This window comes from Vipera ursinii (genome assembly GCF_947247035.1).
Source record: "Vipera ursinii genome assembly, chromosome: 2".
Lineage (NCBI taxonomy): Eukaryota > Metazoa > Chordata > Lepidosauria > Squamata > Viperidae > Vipera > Vipera ursinii.
The window spans coordinates 145,179,834-145,198,099 of record NC_139513.1 but is presented as its reverse complement, the minus strand read 5'-3'; the positions used below and the strand labels follow the sequence as shown (position 1 = coordinate 145,198,099).

At 38.6% G+C, this 18,266-nt stretch overlaps 1 protein-coding gene across 2 annotated transcripts in view; it reads left to right on the top strand.

Annotated features, from left to right (window-relative positions):
* The window catches only part of SPATS2 (spermatogenesis associated serine rich 2), a 58,060-nt gene that overhangs the window by 23,775 nt on the left and 16,019 nt on the right, over positions 1-18,266 (top strand). For both annotated transcript variants that reach the window (XM_083356660.1, XM_083356659.1), the window contains exons 3-7: positions 10,986-11,065; positions 11,843-11,951; positions 13,512-13,561; positions 15,295-15,556; positions 16,490-16,702. In XM_083356660.1, the coding sequence (XP_083212786.1) occupies positions 10,986-11,065; positions 11,843-11,951; positions 13,512-13,561; positions 15,295-15,556; positions 16,490-16,702 (714 nt within the window). The remainder of the gene's footprint in view (positions 1-10,985; positions 11,066-11,842; positions 11,952-13,511; positions 13,562-15,294; positions 15,557-16,489; positions 16,703-18,266) is intronic.

The window sequence follows — 18,266 nt, the reverse complement described above, 5'->3', positions numbered from 1 at the left end:
CTCAGTTTTGAACAAGAATTGCAATCCTTACAAATAATTTCTGTGGGGATTGAACGGACTAGTCACTAGTATCTTTAAGAATTAAATCAGGAGGTGTCTGTATGAAACTTACAAGGGCTACATTTGATCGTAGCCAAAAGACTGAGAAACAAATGAAAATTGAAACAATCCACCTATGTTTAGATCCTGAGAAAATTTTTCTGACATGAGTACAGTAAATGTGTTAATATTGGACATTGTTGTCTGAAAAGGCTTTCTGTTTCAGCCTGATATAAATAGCCCTCTAAAGGTAGTTATTTTGTTTTCCAGGTTATCCTCTTTTTTAAATCTAGTAATAGAATTTGCAGCTCCCTAATGTGTCATATTCCTTTCTGTAATTTGTTATAAGTGGATCCAATTGTAATTTTATGGAATTGGAAACTGTTTTCAAGTATATTTTTGCTCTGAGCTGCAACTGAATAGTCTTGATAAGTGACAAAGACAAGCAGTTTAGATTGTAAAAATGCTAATTTTGTATTCTTTGTGATTAACTTAAAAGCATACGTTTATTTATAACTAAAACCAATAATGGTTCCAATCCCATATGCCAATCAATAAACAGATGGTGCCATTTCACCATCCAAAGGACAATACAAAATAGTTTCAGTTTTAATAGTAAGCAGAAAACCAGTATTTTGAGGTCAATATACCACCAACCCTGCTATTCAGATGTGAAGCCACTAGGCCAGAAGTAAAAACAGATAGTTGCCCCCTCCTTCACTGTAATGCCATACCTACTGTTGCCTGTTTTATCCCACCAAAATCAGGATATGCTTCCCCCTCATCTGAAACTCCCCCCCAAGTATAATATGAAATATTTTGGGCTACTTTCTGCACAGTTTCAACACGTACAGATTGCCAGCAATATGGTAAAGCCATTCATACTGGAACCCAACCATGCACCCATCTTTCTTTTCTTCTATCATCCTAATTCCCCCTCCCCAAGTGTTCCTGTTGCCAGACCTTATTAATATATCCTGTTACAGCCCCTGACATCTCGCTATAAGTGGAGGTCCACCTCAAGTTGCTGACCCAATTCACCTCTTCTACTGCTCACAAGTCAATGACATGCCCTTGGGTCATTCTATTGATAGAATTCTCAGAGGGATCCCAATGTTATCAGGAGTCTCAACCTGAGCTGTAACCAACTCTAGCATTTCAGTTGCTAAGCCCATGAAGCCCCCACTAGACTTAGGACACTATATCTTGAGCCTGTTGTCCCATTCCTAAAATGCTAGAAGTAAGTCAAGCTCCACTGACACCTAGCTACAGTCCTACAGGAATTACCCAGGACAGGAAATTGCTAATAATTTTCCCTCCAATTCCAAATTTTTGAACCAGAAGCTTGTATTCCATCATCGTGAAACACCATGAGTTGAATTTTCTTTATCTTTTTTATACATATTTTGTTAATTTTTTAATTTAACAATCATGAGTACTTAATAAACAAAGTGTTGTTTGGGTCCATTGGTAATTCAGTGGTACATATCAACTTTCTCAGTCTAATTCCAATACTACACTATCCAGTGCTTCCTTGATCCTCTCTTCTTCTGGTGGTATGCATTTTCCCACACTGGGCAAATACAATTCTTGTTACTGTTAATACATATGCAATTAAATATAGACATCTTCATCGCATTTTTCTGGTATTATACATAATATTGTTAGTGTCAGTTTATAATATCTTTTCTAGCCAGAACATATCTCAATTGCATTTGCACTTAAAATCTATTGTTCAATCAATATCCTGTTTTTCCCACTTTTTTAAAAAAATTAATTTCCTATCAATGTTCAAAATATCTCTATCGCTTATAGCTTTCTTGTAATAAATTATATTTGGGTAACATAAAACTTCCCTTATTCCCTTTTAGAATTTTCATATTTCCCATCTCATAAAGTATAATATTCTGGTTACAAATCCTATTCTTCTAATTATAATAATATTTTTATTTCTAACAGTTATCTATTTTCTTAACCATATTCAAACAACTGTTTAATAGTATAATATCCCATCTAATAGGTCAAAACCTCTATTTTCTTCAGTCTTACTCTAGCTTTCTTCCTTTGCCAAATAACTTTCCAAGTCTGTGCATTTGAATCATCAAGAAATTCTTCTGTTTTTGTATATATTGTTTGGAATGAGGAAGAAAATTTGATTGAAGTATTTTTGGAAGAATGCCCAACCCATTTATATTCATTAAACAGCCTCCACCCTTCTCCTTCAGTTTTTCTTTTCATTTCTTTTTTGTCAACATTCAGCATTTCTCCTAACAGGTTTATCATCCATTCGATCAGCTCTTCTTCCTTATCCTCAAATGTGTTCTGAGATCTTGAAAAGTAAAAGATCTTTTCCATTTCTGGTGTTATCACTGCATCTTCTAATTTTTCATTTGTCTGTATTTGTTGATTCCTTCCTTTAGGTCCTCCATCTTTGGATCTGTTTCTTCTAATTATCCTTCTGTTTTCTAGGTTAATACTTCCTTCTTTGTAGTCATTGTCTAGATTTGTAAGTTTAGGTTAGAAAATTGTTCTTTTATCTCATTTGCATTATTTTTAGTTTCATCATGAAATAAAACAATTGTCAGATTGATTTCAGCATAGAAAGAATTTCTTTCTGAGCTTCATTAACATTTTCTTGTTGGTATATCAAGCTGGGGGCTTCGGAGATGAGTGTTAAAGATGGTTTTTTACCATTTGAGGTTAAGTAAGTATGAGACACCCATTTTGTTTTTGTCTTTATAGTCCAATAGGGTCCCCAATACAGATAAGCAGCCCAAGAGTTTTTTCCCCCTTTTCCCAGCTGCAGTCTGCAAAAGTGAAAGTTTCCAGGAACAACAAAGAATCTTATCTATGTCCGGGCTTCAAGCCAAATTTTCCTTTAAGCATAATAAATTGTAGTGCCATGATTCACCACTAGATGTCGTTGACAGCGTCTTCCAGTTTTCCAAATCCAAGCCTATTTTACAGACTTTCAAATATATTTTCTAAAAGTCTCAAAAGTACTTTTAGTCCCCAAATTTCAAAGCTATATATCTGTATTAATTCCAAATTGATCTTGTAGTTTTCTCTATTTTCCCCCAAAGCAATTAATTCGCTGCTTTTCTTTTCCTGAGGGAGCAGGGCAAAAACTTCCCTTCCCTCTCTCATTGGGGAGGATTCTTTGCTTTGGGCATTCTTTTTTTCCAGGTCAGTAGTATTAAAGTCATAAAAAAAGGATAAAGTCTCACCCAATTCCATCCATGTTGCTCAAAAATTGCTAGTTAGTGCTTATCTTTGGTTTTCAGCAGCTTCTGACTGGCTACATCAAGGGTGTCAAACTGCTGGCCTGCGGGCCGGATGTGTCACGAGGAAACGGCGCCCACCCTATTGCCGGCAATGGGGAAAACGTTCCGATACATTGTGTGACGTTTGCGAGTTTGACATGTCTGCCCTACATTAATGTAGCCAGTCTTTCCCCTGCTGGTTTGGAGGGCTTCCTCGGATCCAGTGGAAAGGCCGCCACCCCTCCGCAATCAACAAGGGTCCCCTCCTTCTTTGTTGCCTCTCCAGGGCGACTTTTGACCCTTTTTAGGGTCCTCAGTGGAGCAAAGTCAAACATGGAAGATGAAGCCCATCTTCCTGTGCCCATCACGCTGCAGCGCCTACCAGAAGTTATGAATTTTCTAATGACCGTTCTTGCTCTCTCCCAAATCTGCAATATCTATCCAAGGCACTGCTTTACCAAATGCAACTTTACCTCATCCACAATGGCACATTCCACCAGCTCCAGAGAACGTCATTAAAAACCCTCAGATCTTTCCAAAATCACCACTCCTATACCTATTCATTCTGTCCACCCCCAACTTACAGTTCCTTTGGGAAATATTTTGAAAGATGCCATTTAGTAAAAATTCAATGGTGAAAAAAGTAAGGTTTTACATTTAGGCAAGAAAAACTAAATGCACAAGTACAGTATAGATAGGTACCTCACTCAATAGTAGTAACTGTGAGAGGGATCTTGGAGTCCTAGTGGACAGTCACTTAAATATGAGTTAGCAGTGTGCTGCAGCTGCCAAAAAAGCCAACAACACAGTGCTAGGTTGCATTAACAGAGGAATAGAATCAAGATCACGTAAAGTGTTAATACCACTTTATAAAACCTTGCTTGGTAAGGCCACACTTGAAATACTGCATCCAGTTTTGGTCACCACGATGTAAAAAAGATGTCGAGACTCTAGAAAGAGTACAGAGAAGAGCAACAAAGATGATTGGGGGCCTGGAGGCTAAAACATAGAAGGAACCGTTGCTGGAATTGGGTATGTCTAGTTTAATGGTGAGAAGGGCGAGGGGGGACATGATAGCAGTGTTCCAATATCTCAGGGGCTGACACAAAGAAGAGGGAGTCAAGTTGTTCTCCAAAGTGCCTGAAGGCAGGACAAGAAGCAACGGATGGAAACTAGTCAAGGAGAGAAGCAACCTAGAACTAAGGAGAAACTTCCTGACAGAACAATTAACCTGTGGAACAACCTGCCTCCAGAAACTGTGAATGTTCCAACACTGGAAGTCTTTAAGAAGAGACTGGAGAGCCATTTGTCTGAAATGGTATAGGGTTTCCTGCCTGAGCAGGGGGTTGGACTAGATGACCTCCAAAGTCCCTGCCAGCTCTGTTGTTGTTGTCGTTGTTATTGCCATCTTTAAAAAAATATTCCAAAATAACTTTTTAAACTCCACTACGTCCTTATTGGACCCGTGCCCCTCCTGGCTGGTTTATGCGGCCCGGGTTGGGACATGAGGCTGGATCCATGCAGTGATAACTGCTTCATTGAGAGAGGGCAGTTTCCCCACAGCCTTGAAAGAAGCGGTGGTGAGACCCCTCCTCAAAAAGCCTGCCCTGGACCCAGCTGTTTTAAACAAGTTTCGCCCGGTCTCCAACCTTCGCTTTCTTGCGAAGGTTGTTGAGAGCATAGTGGTGCATCAACTTCCTCTGTTCCTGGAAGTTGCTGATTATCTAGACCCGTACCAATTGGGTTTCAGGCCCGGACACAGCATGGAGACGGCATTGGTCGCTCTGATGAATGATCTCTGGCGAGCTCAGGACAGGGGTTGTTCCTCTGTCCTAGTCCTATTAGACCTCTCAGCGGCTTTTGATACCATCGACCATGGTATCTTACTGCGGCGTCTCAGGAGATTGGGAGTGGAAGGCACTGTTCTCCAGTGGTTCTCCTCCTACCTTCTGGAACGTTCACAGTCTGTGTTGGCGGGTGGGCAGAGATCGACCCCGAGACCTCTCATTTATGGAGTTCCTCAGGGGTCGGTCCTCTCACCACTCCTATTTAACATCTATATGAAGCCACTAGGTGAGATCACCCGTGGTTTTGGAGTGGGATATCATCAGTATGCTGATGATACCCAGCTTTTCATCTCGACCCCAAACCACCCCAATGATGCCCTCGACGTGATGTCCCGTTGCCTGGAAGCGGTCCGGGTCTGGATGGGGAAGAACAGGCTTCAACTCAACCCGGACAAGACTGAATGGCTGTACATACCGGCATCTCAGGAAGTTCAGATTATTACATCTCTTACTATTGGGGGTGAGTTATTACCCCCCGTAGATAAGGCTCGCAATTTGGGTGTCCTTTTAGATTCACAGCTCTCCTTAGATGATCATATAGGAGCTGTGACTAGAGGGGCCTTCGCCCAGGTTCGTCTGGTGCACCAGTTGCGACCCTATCTGGACCTGGATGCCTTGCGTACAGTCACTCATGCCCTTGTGACCTCTCGTCTAGACTACTGCAATGCTCTTTACATGGGGCTGCCCTTGAGATCCACTCAGAAGCTTCAGCTAGTACAGAGTGCAGCTGTGCGAGTTCTTTTGGGGGTCTCCCGATACTCCCATATTACACCTCTGCTCCGTGAGCTGCATTGGCTTCCGGTTGCCCTCCGGGTGAAATTCAAGGTGCTGGTTATCACCTATAAAGCCCTACATGGCCTGGGTCCGGGGTATTTGAGGGAACACCTGCTGCCGGCATCAAATGCCCTTCGCCCAGTGCGCTCCCACAGGGAGGGTCTGCTCAGGGTCCCGCAGTTAAAGTAAGTCTTAAGAATCTCTGTTTATTGAGAAAAATGTCAATTTTTTCATGCTACAGATTATTGTATAAAGGCAGTTGGCAATGGCAATCATATCATTGCTGGGAGCAGTCTCGTAGTTCCAAAGGGTCCCTGAAGTTCAGTATGACGGCCAAGATGCCTCACTTGTCTCTTGAATCTTTCATGCCATTAACAATAGTTAATCAGATAGACAGCTAACAAACAACGTCGACGGGGAAGCCAGATTCACTTAACAACCATGTTACTAATTTAACCACTGCAGTGATTCACTTAACATCCCTGGCAACAAAAGTTGTAAAATAGAGCAAAACTCCCTTAACAACTGTCTTGCTTAGCAAAGAAAATTTTGGGCGCAGATGTCATAAGTCAAGGACTACCCATATACATTTATACTTGGACATAGTTAAGCAAATTTGGGGAGTAAATTTTTTTTATTATTATCACGCTGAAAAGTCCACTTTCTTAAAAACTGAATTTGTAAATCAGGAATGGAGCTCTTCTGGGTCCAATTCACCCTACCTGCCTGCTAAATTAATTGACCTTGCAAACCCTAATATTAATAGCTTTGTCTTGCTTAACTGTTTCTTTTAATACATTTAAGGGGTTCATTTGGCCCATTCCCCTACTTCTGCCATTGGAAAAGCCAAGACTTGGCAGCACATTTGCTCAAAAATGTATCTTTCTCCATTCATAGAATACAAATCAATTTTTTGAGTGGTTTTCTCTGTCTGCCTTGATGATGAAATGAGTGACATTTGGAGGTGCAGCTTTAATAAGATTGCAGAATGATGATACCATTTGGGAACCTAAATCCAATCCCTTCAGCAAATCTAGTTACTCAACTCATACTGTTTCTTGAATGTTATAATGTTACAAGACATTAACCAGTTCTAGTTAAAAAATTGTTGCTTTACCATCTTTAAGAGTACAGTAACAAGAATGAGGCTTTGTGCATTTTTCCCAAAATTGAAAACCTTACTCAAACCCACACCTGTAGCTGCTACTCTAGCCTACCCAAAAATCTTTATAGAAACCTTCACACTACTATACAGATTTTAATAAACTTTCCTGAACAGCAAAGAAATAGATTAGTTAATATTAGAGTCTTTGTATCCAATGCAATTGGGAAATTCTGGACGTAGTGCATTAGCTGTAATTCCAACTAATGAATACTGATGTTTCCCATTTTCCTTATATTTCGCCTCAGAACCATAGAGGAGTGGGAGTAGAGTGTGGTTTGGAGCCTCCTAAGAGATGATTATAATCAGCAGGCTAATTCTGCTGATTCTCAATTCAACCTTCCATCCTTCTGAGGTCGGTAAAATGAGGACCCAGATTGGGGGCAATATGTTGACTCAGTAAATTTCTGAGGGCTGTAAAGCACTGAAGCGGTATATTCGGTATATTCGTTTAAGTGCTACTGCTATTTTCCTCTTAAAGTATTTTATATAAAGCAATAAGCCTTATCAGTTAGTTCTTGAAGAGTTTGTTGAATAATAAACTGAAGAGAAGGTGTTTGAATTTCTAGCAGTTCCTACTTAGATATGACTAATTAAGTAAATTTTCTCTTCTGTGGTATAAAATTTCCCCCAAGGATTATTTCTTTAATATTTTTTGTTATGATGATAACAACAATTTTCCTCCGTAGTTCAGTCTATGATCCGTTGTTTTCTATGGTTTCTGCTACTGAGTAATTGGGGAATAAATAGGATGACTAAATAGTCATCATGTTTGGCAAGCATCTCTTGGCAAGCCAAGCGGGCTTTCTTCACTTTGTCAGGTTGTTTTGTCTTTTATGAAAGTGTCACCAGGGAGCAAAGGTTTAGTTCATGCTTGACCTGATAGAGGTACATGGTTAGTTTGTCATGGTCATTTTGAAGTCTCAGAAGTAGATATGCATCAAAAAGTCCACAGGAATATGCAGGACAGACAAGATTTTAAATCCTGATAGCTCACTATGTAGGACAAGAAATTGTGCACATCTCCACATCTCCTGAATCTTCCTATGTATTACAGGTTTATATTATGAACAAATTTTGTGTAACCTACAGCAGAAGTTTTCAAGCTACAATCTTTGAAGAAAAATGCTAAGGGACATTTTAAACACTTTAGCTTTTCCGGTATTCTATCCATTCTTCTCAGAACAGAGAAAATGGCATAAGCTATGGAACAAGGAAGAGCTCGCTGTTTCCTCCCCCCCACATGCTCTTTCTTATAGACAGAAATTCCAACTTCACCACCACCACCCTTGCAATTCTCATCTTGAGATCTGCACCTTGGCAATCACATATGGAAAGTTATATAAATGGTTTGCCAGATACAATGTTGTCTTTTGCAGTTTTTGACATGGTAGATTGGTGGGATCACCTGTAATCATAGTTTATGTTTAATTTATAAGACGTGACTATACTATGTCTTACAAATTTATCACGAACCGTGATCACAAATTAATGTGCAGTCTGTTTTCTAGCATACTAAATTAGAAGTAAGCAAAAATGCCCCTAATGTTACCTTGATGGCATTATTATTGATAGAAGATTCCATTTTGGGGTTTCATCTTAATGAGGAGCTTGGGAAAAAGGCTTGGGAACAACTGACTGAACTCTTGCTAAAACCAATTATTTCTTAAGGTTTATTTATTAAAATAGTGTCAGGGTAATTGGTTACTTGAATGCAGTCAGCAAGTAACAAACATACTGTTGCTATGGTGAATAGGATGCTTCCAGTATTTTAGTTATTTTAATTTTTTTAGTATTTATGAAATATGATTTAATGATAATCTGAATGTGAATTACTTGTGGCAACTGCCTGCATATGCTTATTTAATAACGAAGTGTTATGCCTGGCTGGGGAATTCTGGGAGCTGAAGTCCACAAGTCTTAAAGTTGCCAAGGTTAACACCCCTGTTTTAGAGCAACAAAATACAAGCTTGACCTCTTAATTTTGCCCTCATTATGGTGCAAATGTATTCTTGTGAAAAGAGGACTGTTAAATCATTGTTAACAAACAAGTTGAGATTTTTCTAATGATCTAAGACACGGGTGTCAAACTCACCGCATGACGTGACATGTCGCCACGTATCGTGACTTTTTTCGCATTACCGGTGCTGGGGTGGGTGTGGCTTCTGCATGATGCAACCGGCTCGTGGGCTGGCAGTTTGACACCCCTGATCTAAGAGGAACAAGTAATTGATTTCCGTAAAGGAAAAAGACCTCAAGTTGTTATTGGAGAGAATAAAGGCATTAATGCAAATTAATACTCCATTATTCCTCATGCAATGTTTTATTGAATTCCTCATGCAATTCAAAAGACAGAGCAATGTCTGTTAAAACAAAAAGAGACATCAAACTAATGCATCTCTGAATCATCATTGAAAGAAAGGTGAATATTACATGTTTACTTCCTGGTTGAACTTTGAATTTCAGGTCTAGAGACTTTAAAGAATTTTCAGATAAAATATCTCAACTTCCATTTGTTGTACTACTGATTTCTGCATCACCAACTAGATATTTAAGGCATCAACTCATTTGTTGCTAGGTCTGAAACTGATAAAAGGATAGACCTGTAATATCCTCATTTGGTGGCATGTATAAAAACAGAATATCTAATCATTTTTCATGAAAATGATGATAACTAGTAGACCTAATAATGCATTACAAAAATCATGCAGTTTATATATCCTGAAGAGAGAGGCAATATTCAGTATTAAGTAAAGTCTTGGAGCTGAAGTGGATTCTAATACGTAGATTTGATACCTTATTTTTTGTATTAGTAAAGAGCAGAAAAAATTATATGGTTAAAATTGATCCAGTTGCCGTAATCGATATTGCCAATTTGAGAAAGGTTTCATTCGTTCATTGCTTTTGTGATCTTTCTGGATATTTTTCTTTTAAGACAAACTTGCTAATGTAGAAGAATTTCAACATATTCTCAAAAATATATGGGTTAGGAAAGAAAGAACTAGCGTGTCTCTTGATAAACTACACAGTCAATCTGGTATTCCTGCTGTGAGTTTCAATCAAAGATAGTGCATTCCAGGTGATTGTTACACATCCCACTGCTTTAAATGTTGAATTCTGATCTGAGTTGGGTGGCCCAATGCCACTGTTGAGGTAGTGAAGCGTATCTTTACCTCAGGGATAAAATTTGTACTTCTGCTAAGTAACTTATTATTTTTTGTGAGCTGGGTATAGTGGACCTGGGCATGGAATCAGTAGAGGTTAGTTAAGCCCAGTCACTTTTCTCCAGCAACCCTGAAAGTAAGAACTGATTCTTCATCATTATTACAATGACCTCAGCTATATCTACATTGGAACATGAGTTTTCTCCAAACAATCAGCTAATGACTAATCAGCAGTGCTGCCTTGAAACATAGAATAGCCATGAAATTTTACAGCTAGCAGGAAACACAACTTGCTGTAATTCTAGAATTACCTTGAAAATTATATACAATTTAGTGATAAACATTAAGAACTCCAATATGCAGTAGGGTGTAGGAGTCTGAATGTCTGTCTTTGAAAATTATTCAGCTAAAAACTTTTCTAGCACATGTTTTAATATTTGACTAGTTTCGCAATATTGCCAGAACTGTTTGTTTCAGAAGCCTGCTGTAAGAAAGTGCGCACTAATGCTGTGGTGTTCAACAGGTGAAACTGATACGCTTTCTGCCTCTCCCAGGGGGGTGTGTGCCTGTAAGTTATTGCTTCCAGGGATTGGATGAGTTATTCTAGCATAATTTCCAGCCTATATTTATATGATTCTGCACAGAACAATCTATAACTACAGCTACTCTCTGAACTTAAATTTCTTCCTCGTGGCTGCCTCTCATTCTGAACATTCATCTCTTTCTGATTCTTCAGATTTGTCAGGATTTATATTTGATGTGCAGTCAAATACTGTGATGGCCCAAGGAGGTACCTTTGAAAATATGAAAGAGAAGGTAAGTAATATCTTAACAGACCATTAAGAGCTGAAAATAATATAGTATTGTTTTGAAAGTCAGAAAGTACGATGACACCCCTTGAAGTATGAATAGAACATATATGGAAATTTACAATAAGTTCTTAACTTTTCTTGTGGCCCTTTTACTGTGGGAAGTGGTATCTTGCTTCTTCCACAATCTCAACTATTCATTGACAGATAGCTTGTCTTAGAATAACAGAACAGAGTTGGAAGGGACCAGTCCAAACCCCTGCCTTATACCATTTCAGACAAATCATTGTCCAATCTTTTCTTCAAAAACTTCTGGAGGCAAGTTGTTCCACTGATCAATTGTTTTAACTCAGGAAATTTATCCTTAGTTGTAGGTTGCTTCTCTTCTTGATTAATTTCCATCATTGGCGTCTATTCCTGCCTCCTGTTGTCTCATGGCTGAACATTGTATTTTCCTCTTCTTTTTTTAGCTGCTATTGATTTGGGGACAAGCTTTTCTGGTCAGACTGTTTCAGAGCATATTGAGTCATAACATTTGCTTTTCAGTGACACCTTAACCAGTGGCAGCTGGATGGCTTTACTCAAGCTGTGGGCTCATATTGCTTGCAACTCTATTGTAAGGCTGCCAGAGGAAAAGTGAATGGGCTGTTCCCAGAGTAAAAATGAAACTGACATCAATTTAGGAGAAAAGAAACTTAATTTTTCTCCTGTGTTTGCAGTTGCACATCATATTTGTCCGGGAAGTAAGGGGCTAACATGTGACCTGTATATCTCATTTTTCCAGATTAGTGCTGTGAGAGCGATAGTCCCTAACCGCAGCAACAATGAGATTATCCTAGTGCTGCAACACTTTGATAATTGTGTAGATCGAACTGTACAGGCTTTCATGGAAGGTAAGTTCTTAGTTCCTATCTGAGATATTTTCTGGCAGGCCTCAAAAACTAAATATGATTGGGGGGGAAGCAGTGGGTTGTCATTTAACATGCAATCTTAGTATAATGCAATTACAGAATGCTAAATAATTATTAAGATATATACATTTCTTCATTTTCTGATACTGTGGTGTTTCAAGTTATGCAACTAAGGCATTGGATGTACATGTTTTGCATGATACCTGGAGTATATTTTACAAGACACTCTACTTCAAAGTTAATTATGAAAGAAATATAAAATGCCTGCCCTTTTTATCAGAAAGATTTCTAAGTTCTATTTTCATTGTTGAAAACTAGAAATGGCTGCCTGGAGATGGAGAAAAATGAGCAGTGTGCTCAGTTAAAATTCTGCTTTAGATATTGAGTACTATGTTCTCCAGTAGCAAAGCACATTCACAAATTTTCTCCCTAACTCATTTATGCACGTTCATGGGAAGTGAAATTTTTCTTGCCTATTGAGAGACTCAGCAGGAACTACTTAGGAAGTTTATATGCTACCTTTGGAAGCTCTGAGTACTGCCCAAGAGGCACCAAAGATTTGTTATCAGATTGTCATTTTAATTGTGACAGAGGGGGAAAAGAATAAAAATGAAATTAATGTTTTTTGAGGTGATTTAACACAGTGCTTTTTAGCTTGTGCTGTTAGCCCAGAAAGTGCTGTGCATCTCTTTTTCTAAACAATGTAATCCTTTTTCATAGCTTTTTTTTAAAAAAAGGTTTCATTCCTAATTTTAAATATGGCTTTATCCTATGACTTCTTTCACAATCTATTTCAGACTTCTGAAAACAAGGCTTTCTGGTTGAGCCTAGAATTGTACATTTCAGGGCCCAGATTAGGGAAACATTTTTTCTGAGATTGTTCTTTACTGAAATGGATTAATGCTTTTCATTAGGTACTAAAATTAATTGGAAAATATGATTTCAGAAACTGTGTATGGATGCTGCCATTTATTGGCTTTTGACTTAAATAAATTGGTCTTAATGAGGCTTCTGTTAAGCAAAGAAATCCTAAAACCTTATCACTATGATACAGAACTACTTTGTCTAAACAGTGTCCTAAAAATACCTATTTAGCAACTTAGCTTTTACTCAATGTCATATAGACCAGTATTCTTAAGCTTTTGTGTTTTAAATTCCAACAATTATTCTGGAAAACAATTCAGGTGTCCCCATGATAGAAAGCAAACTCTTCCCAAGAATACATTACATATTTATAGGCCTTTTGTTATTATATTTATTTTTAAGGTAAATTTTAAATAATTTACACTTCAGTAGCATATTCTGGTCTTTCCTTGAGAACCACAATCATTCTTTTTTTTGATAACAAAAACAAAATACACTGTCATCTATCTTCTGACCAGAAAATAAAATTCATATATTTTCTGTCTGTATGGCATATTTTAATATCAGCGATGTAAGCTTACTGTTTTCTATTCTTGTATCTTTATGTTTTGTTATTGTTGTTTTGTTTAGCTAAGGAGCATGTGAATCTTAATAATTATGTGCTATTTTTCTTAATAGGTAGTGCTGCTGCAGTGTTGAAAGAATGGACGGTAACTGGCAAGAAAAAGGTTAGTCTTGGTTTGGACTTGAACTTGCTTTGGTAGAGCATTTTACTTTTCAATTGTGGCTGTAAATTATTATCTCTGATCTTCATGACAGATATTCTTGAACAGACATGTCAAACTCGCGAAGTCACGTGATGTCGCGGAACATATCGGGACGGTTTTGCCATTGCCGGCAATGGGGTGGGCGCGGCTTCCAGATGACGCGTCCGGCCAGCAGTTTGACACCCCTGTTCTAGAGGCTTTAGTTCCTCATTCATAGGTCCTTCCTTCCCCACCAAGGATATAGAGTTGGCATCTCCAGTAAAGCATTTATAAGTTCCAAAGCACCTATAGGACCTTCACTTTGAGGTTCCATGCCCACTTTTAACACTTTTTAAATAGTGAGTCTGCTATATAAACAGAGTACTTGCATGATCTAAATTTACCAATGGATACTGCAGATCTTAAAAGATGAAAACTGTTTGTGGCTATAGTCCACTGCTTTGGTTAGAAGCGTGCCCACATAATTAGAAAAAAAAACTACAAAAGTAAATTAGGGTGTAAAAAGAGTTATGAAGGACCATTCTCAACTGTCTTCTGATAAATGATGTTTTGTGGCTGGATGCTCCTCCTCTTGCAATCATTTTGGAAACAGAAGAGTATTCTGTTTTATTTTTATTTAATACTATGATCAGGGATCTCCACCCTGCTGTTAACAATCTTGAAATTCCAACAGTACCTGCTAGTCCCAAAAGTCTGACTACCCCAATGAAAAAGAGACACACAGCCCTTGAAGGGGAAAACTTAAACTCATTGCCAGCCTTTATGAAAACATATGTAGCTTTTCCTTTATTAATTCTCACTTTGGCAGCATTAAAAATAATTTATGCTGAAGGTCGGCCTTAGAGCAGGGATCCATAGCCAATCCAGAGTCATGGCCCATTAGCTCCTGTTCTCATGTGGCATAACTGAGGTGGTGCAACTAGTTTAAGTAAGAGGGAGTGACTTTTTAAAAATACCTCTGGGGAAGGAAGAGAGAAGCAAAAAAATTCCAGTACTTGCTTGGGGATATTAGAACATTCTGTAACGTCAGGTGAGATTTCCCAGAAACACTGAATATATGGTATGTGTCCTAATCTGCCGGATTAGAACAAGGTCTAGCCTGACCAGCATTTTCCATCCTTGTCCTTGTCTGTGGAAAACCCAGGTAAATGCAGGAACATTCACCACCACCTATATAAATTCTGTGTGCAAAGATTAGTATGGATATATATCCATGATAAAAATCAAGCATACACTAATTCATTCTGCTTCTTTTAGTAATGTAGAAGCCTTAAGGAGATGTGTGATGATAAGGTCTCACCCATTAATTCTTTGAAACCTGACTCTGAAATTGTCCTGTCTTCTAAGATTTCACAAGGCGTATTTTTTCTGTATTTGTATGGAACTGTGGAATTGCATATTTCTGAGAATAGTCAGCCCTTCTGACTAATTTGGGGTAAAATGCAGCATTTTTAACATCCCTTGGATCCACTCTATTGGCTACTACACACTGCCCACATGAATTTCATTAATATCACAATCTTATCAGTTCTGGTTGTTAAATAAATCCACCCCACATTTAAGGGACCATCCTTAAGACCTATCTGCTTAAGAGTTTTAATTCTTTTACATTCAGGCAATAGTAATAACGTTCCATTTCATATCAGGAGTTGAGCTTAGTTTCTTCTCCCACAATGTCGACATCTTAATTCTAGAACAAAAAGAAGAAGACCAAATCAAAAACCCCAGCAGAATCAAGTGTCAACGTTCCTGATTCTGGCAAGCCAGCGGCCACTGAAGAAGAACAGTCTGCACCTTCGTCAGAGAAGGGTGGGATTAACGGCTACCATGTCAATGGTTCGGCCAATGACACAGAATCAGTGGACTCACTCAGTGAAGGCTTGGAGACGCTTTCCATTGATGCAAGAGAGTTAGAGGAGAGTGAGCCTGCTGTGCCTGAGGCTCCTGATGGGGCAGGTTAGTTATTTGTTGGATTATTATGAAAACCAGTAAGTCTGTATAAGTAGGAAGGCTTCCTTCTTCCATTCTACTTGTGTAGTGCCTTCTGCCACATTTCATTATTTAATAACCAAACAGTTACAATTTCCCTTCCACTATTCAGTAGTTGCTACAGGAGGAGATGAACCATTCTTTTTCAAATTGCATTGACTTCCCAGTTTCCAAAGAGGGGGAGAGAGGTAGAAATGGAAGCAACATGACAGTAATTATTGTAGGTAACTGGAATTTGTACTAAATTATATGGCTCAGTGGGTTAGGACCCTGAGCTTGTCGATCAGAAGGTCGGCAATTTGGCGGGTCGAATCCCAAGTGCCGCATAACAGAGTGAGCGCCTGTTACTCGTCCCAGCTTCTGCCAACCTAGCAGTTCGAAAGCACGTAAAAATGCAAGTAGAAAAATAGGGACCACTACAGTGGGAAGATAGTCATGCCAGCCACATGACCACGGAGACGTCCTCGGACAAGCGCTGGCTCTTCAGCTTTGAAACGGAGATGAGCACCGGCCCCTAGAGTCGGAAACGACTAGCACACATGTGCGGGGGAACCTTTACCTTTTATATATAATCTGATTTGGAAATCCATAGATTGCATGGGCGGTGAATGTACTGAAGTGGAAAATTAGGTACTGTGTAAATTAGACTTCGGCAACTATGGCTACTTTACAACTGTCTGCTTCATCTCCCAGAATTCCTGAAGTTTATAGGCTGTAAAGTTGCCCTAGTTGACAAGCCCTGATGTAAACTTTAGCTAGGCTTATGGCCACCATACAGAGACACCCTAGATAAATAATTTGGGATTCCAGTCTACCTAACATTCCTTATCCTATTGTTCTTTTTTATGTTATTTTATGGTTATGGGATGTTTAGAGTAACCTTTTTTCCCCCTTCCTCAGCATTGTTACAGTTTGAAAATGGAATAACCAACTTGAGTCCAAAATCTGCAAGCACGCGGTCTTTCCAGAATACCCAGCCCCTCAGAGCGCAACCTGAATTGAGAAACGCTGGCAAGCCACTTTCCAGACCTGCTTCCAGCACCCAATCTCCAGCTCCTTCATCCCTAGCAATGCTGGATGACGTCCCTGTGCCCCCTGGAAACAAAAAACTAGGTAGGATTTACAGATCTATGACATGATTCTGTTCTCTTTTTAGTTTTTCTAAGAAGTTCTTTGTTGCAAAGTAATTATAGGGTGCCAGTTGACATTTGTTTTAACTCTAAACCTTGTAATTCTTAGTGTATATCTCATTAGTTGTTGTGCTGTGGTGGGTAGTACAGGACTTTGATCCCGTTCAAATCTTGCTGAGTCATAAAGTTCATTGGGTAACCGTGTACCAGGTCAGCCTAACCTTCAGCAGTGGCTTCAAAGATAAGCGAAGAGTCTAACCTAGCATTTCAGATATTCCTTGGGAAACAGTAAGATTAAATTAAATGGAATGTAAAATTGCAGTTATTTTTATTCTGGATACTTAATGTGCAAATATATGAATATATTTTACTTAAATTTTAAGATGAAGATAAATATTCAGGACATCTCAGTATGATTATCCTTGTTCTGTCTTGACATGCTTATTGATAGCCTTTTAATATAATCTGAACAACAGATCATTGCTTTTTTAACATAAGTAATATGTTAGCTGCTGCACTGGGACTGGTAAATGCAGAGTGGATTCCTGTGGAAGTTGATTGCATATTCTCTCCTCTCTGATTTTGATCAATCATTTCATCTTTCCTATTTCAGGGTTAAGTTGCTGCCACTGTATAATTCTCATTTAGCTTTATGGTGACTTTGCCAGGGATTCTTAGATTCAAATTCAAAAGTGGTACAGATCTGTTCAAGCCTGCTTGCTCTGGGAATAAATGCATTCACTGGGCACAATATCTCTTTCCAGTTCTATCTGAATTTCTTTATCTATTTCTGTTTGGGTTGCAGAGAGCTCGTACATAATACATTGTATTAAAAGTGGGGAGAAATTTTCAGAGCACATTAGCTCTAGCAGCTAGAGTTACTTGAAACTGGTTTTAACTGACTTAACAAGGAGCACTGAAAGATTGTAAATTATTTAATATAAATAATGCAGCCTTTGAGGCAAGTTGTAGACTACATTTTTGCCTCATCTGGATATACAAATAAAATGAGAATTAATTGATAATATTTTTTCCTCATTTGGATAAACAAATAAAATGAGAATTAGCTGACTTAGATTATTTAATTAGCTGACATTGCTCAATGATTCACTCTGTATACGTGGTGTGCAACGTAGTTTTAGGAAAGTGCATTCTCCCTCGTAATCATTTTTCTGTGCACACTTTTTTTTTCATGGTGTGAGCCAAGTTTCCAATATAACCTCAGTGGATAAATGAGAAGCCACAGACCCCTTGCTGTTCCCTCTTTTAGTTTCCTGTTCTTCCCTTCTATGCCTGTCAGCAAATGAGACCTTCAGAATCTTGATTCTAAACGTGGTCGTTATCCATAGTTTTGGGGAGGCAGGAACATCTGCCTCTTGGCAGCATATATATACTATATATATATAATAAATAGTTAGCAGAAATATTTGGACGAAATGGCAATCAGAGCAGCATTCAAGTTTCTTTGGAATCCCTTTTTCTTGCAGTGAACAAATGTCAAGCAATTTGTAGTTTTGATAACTACATGGCCTGGGTCCGGGATATCT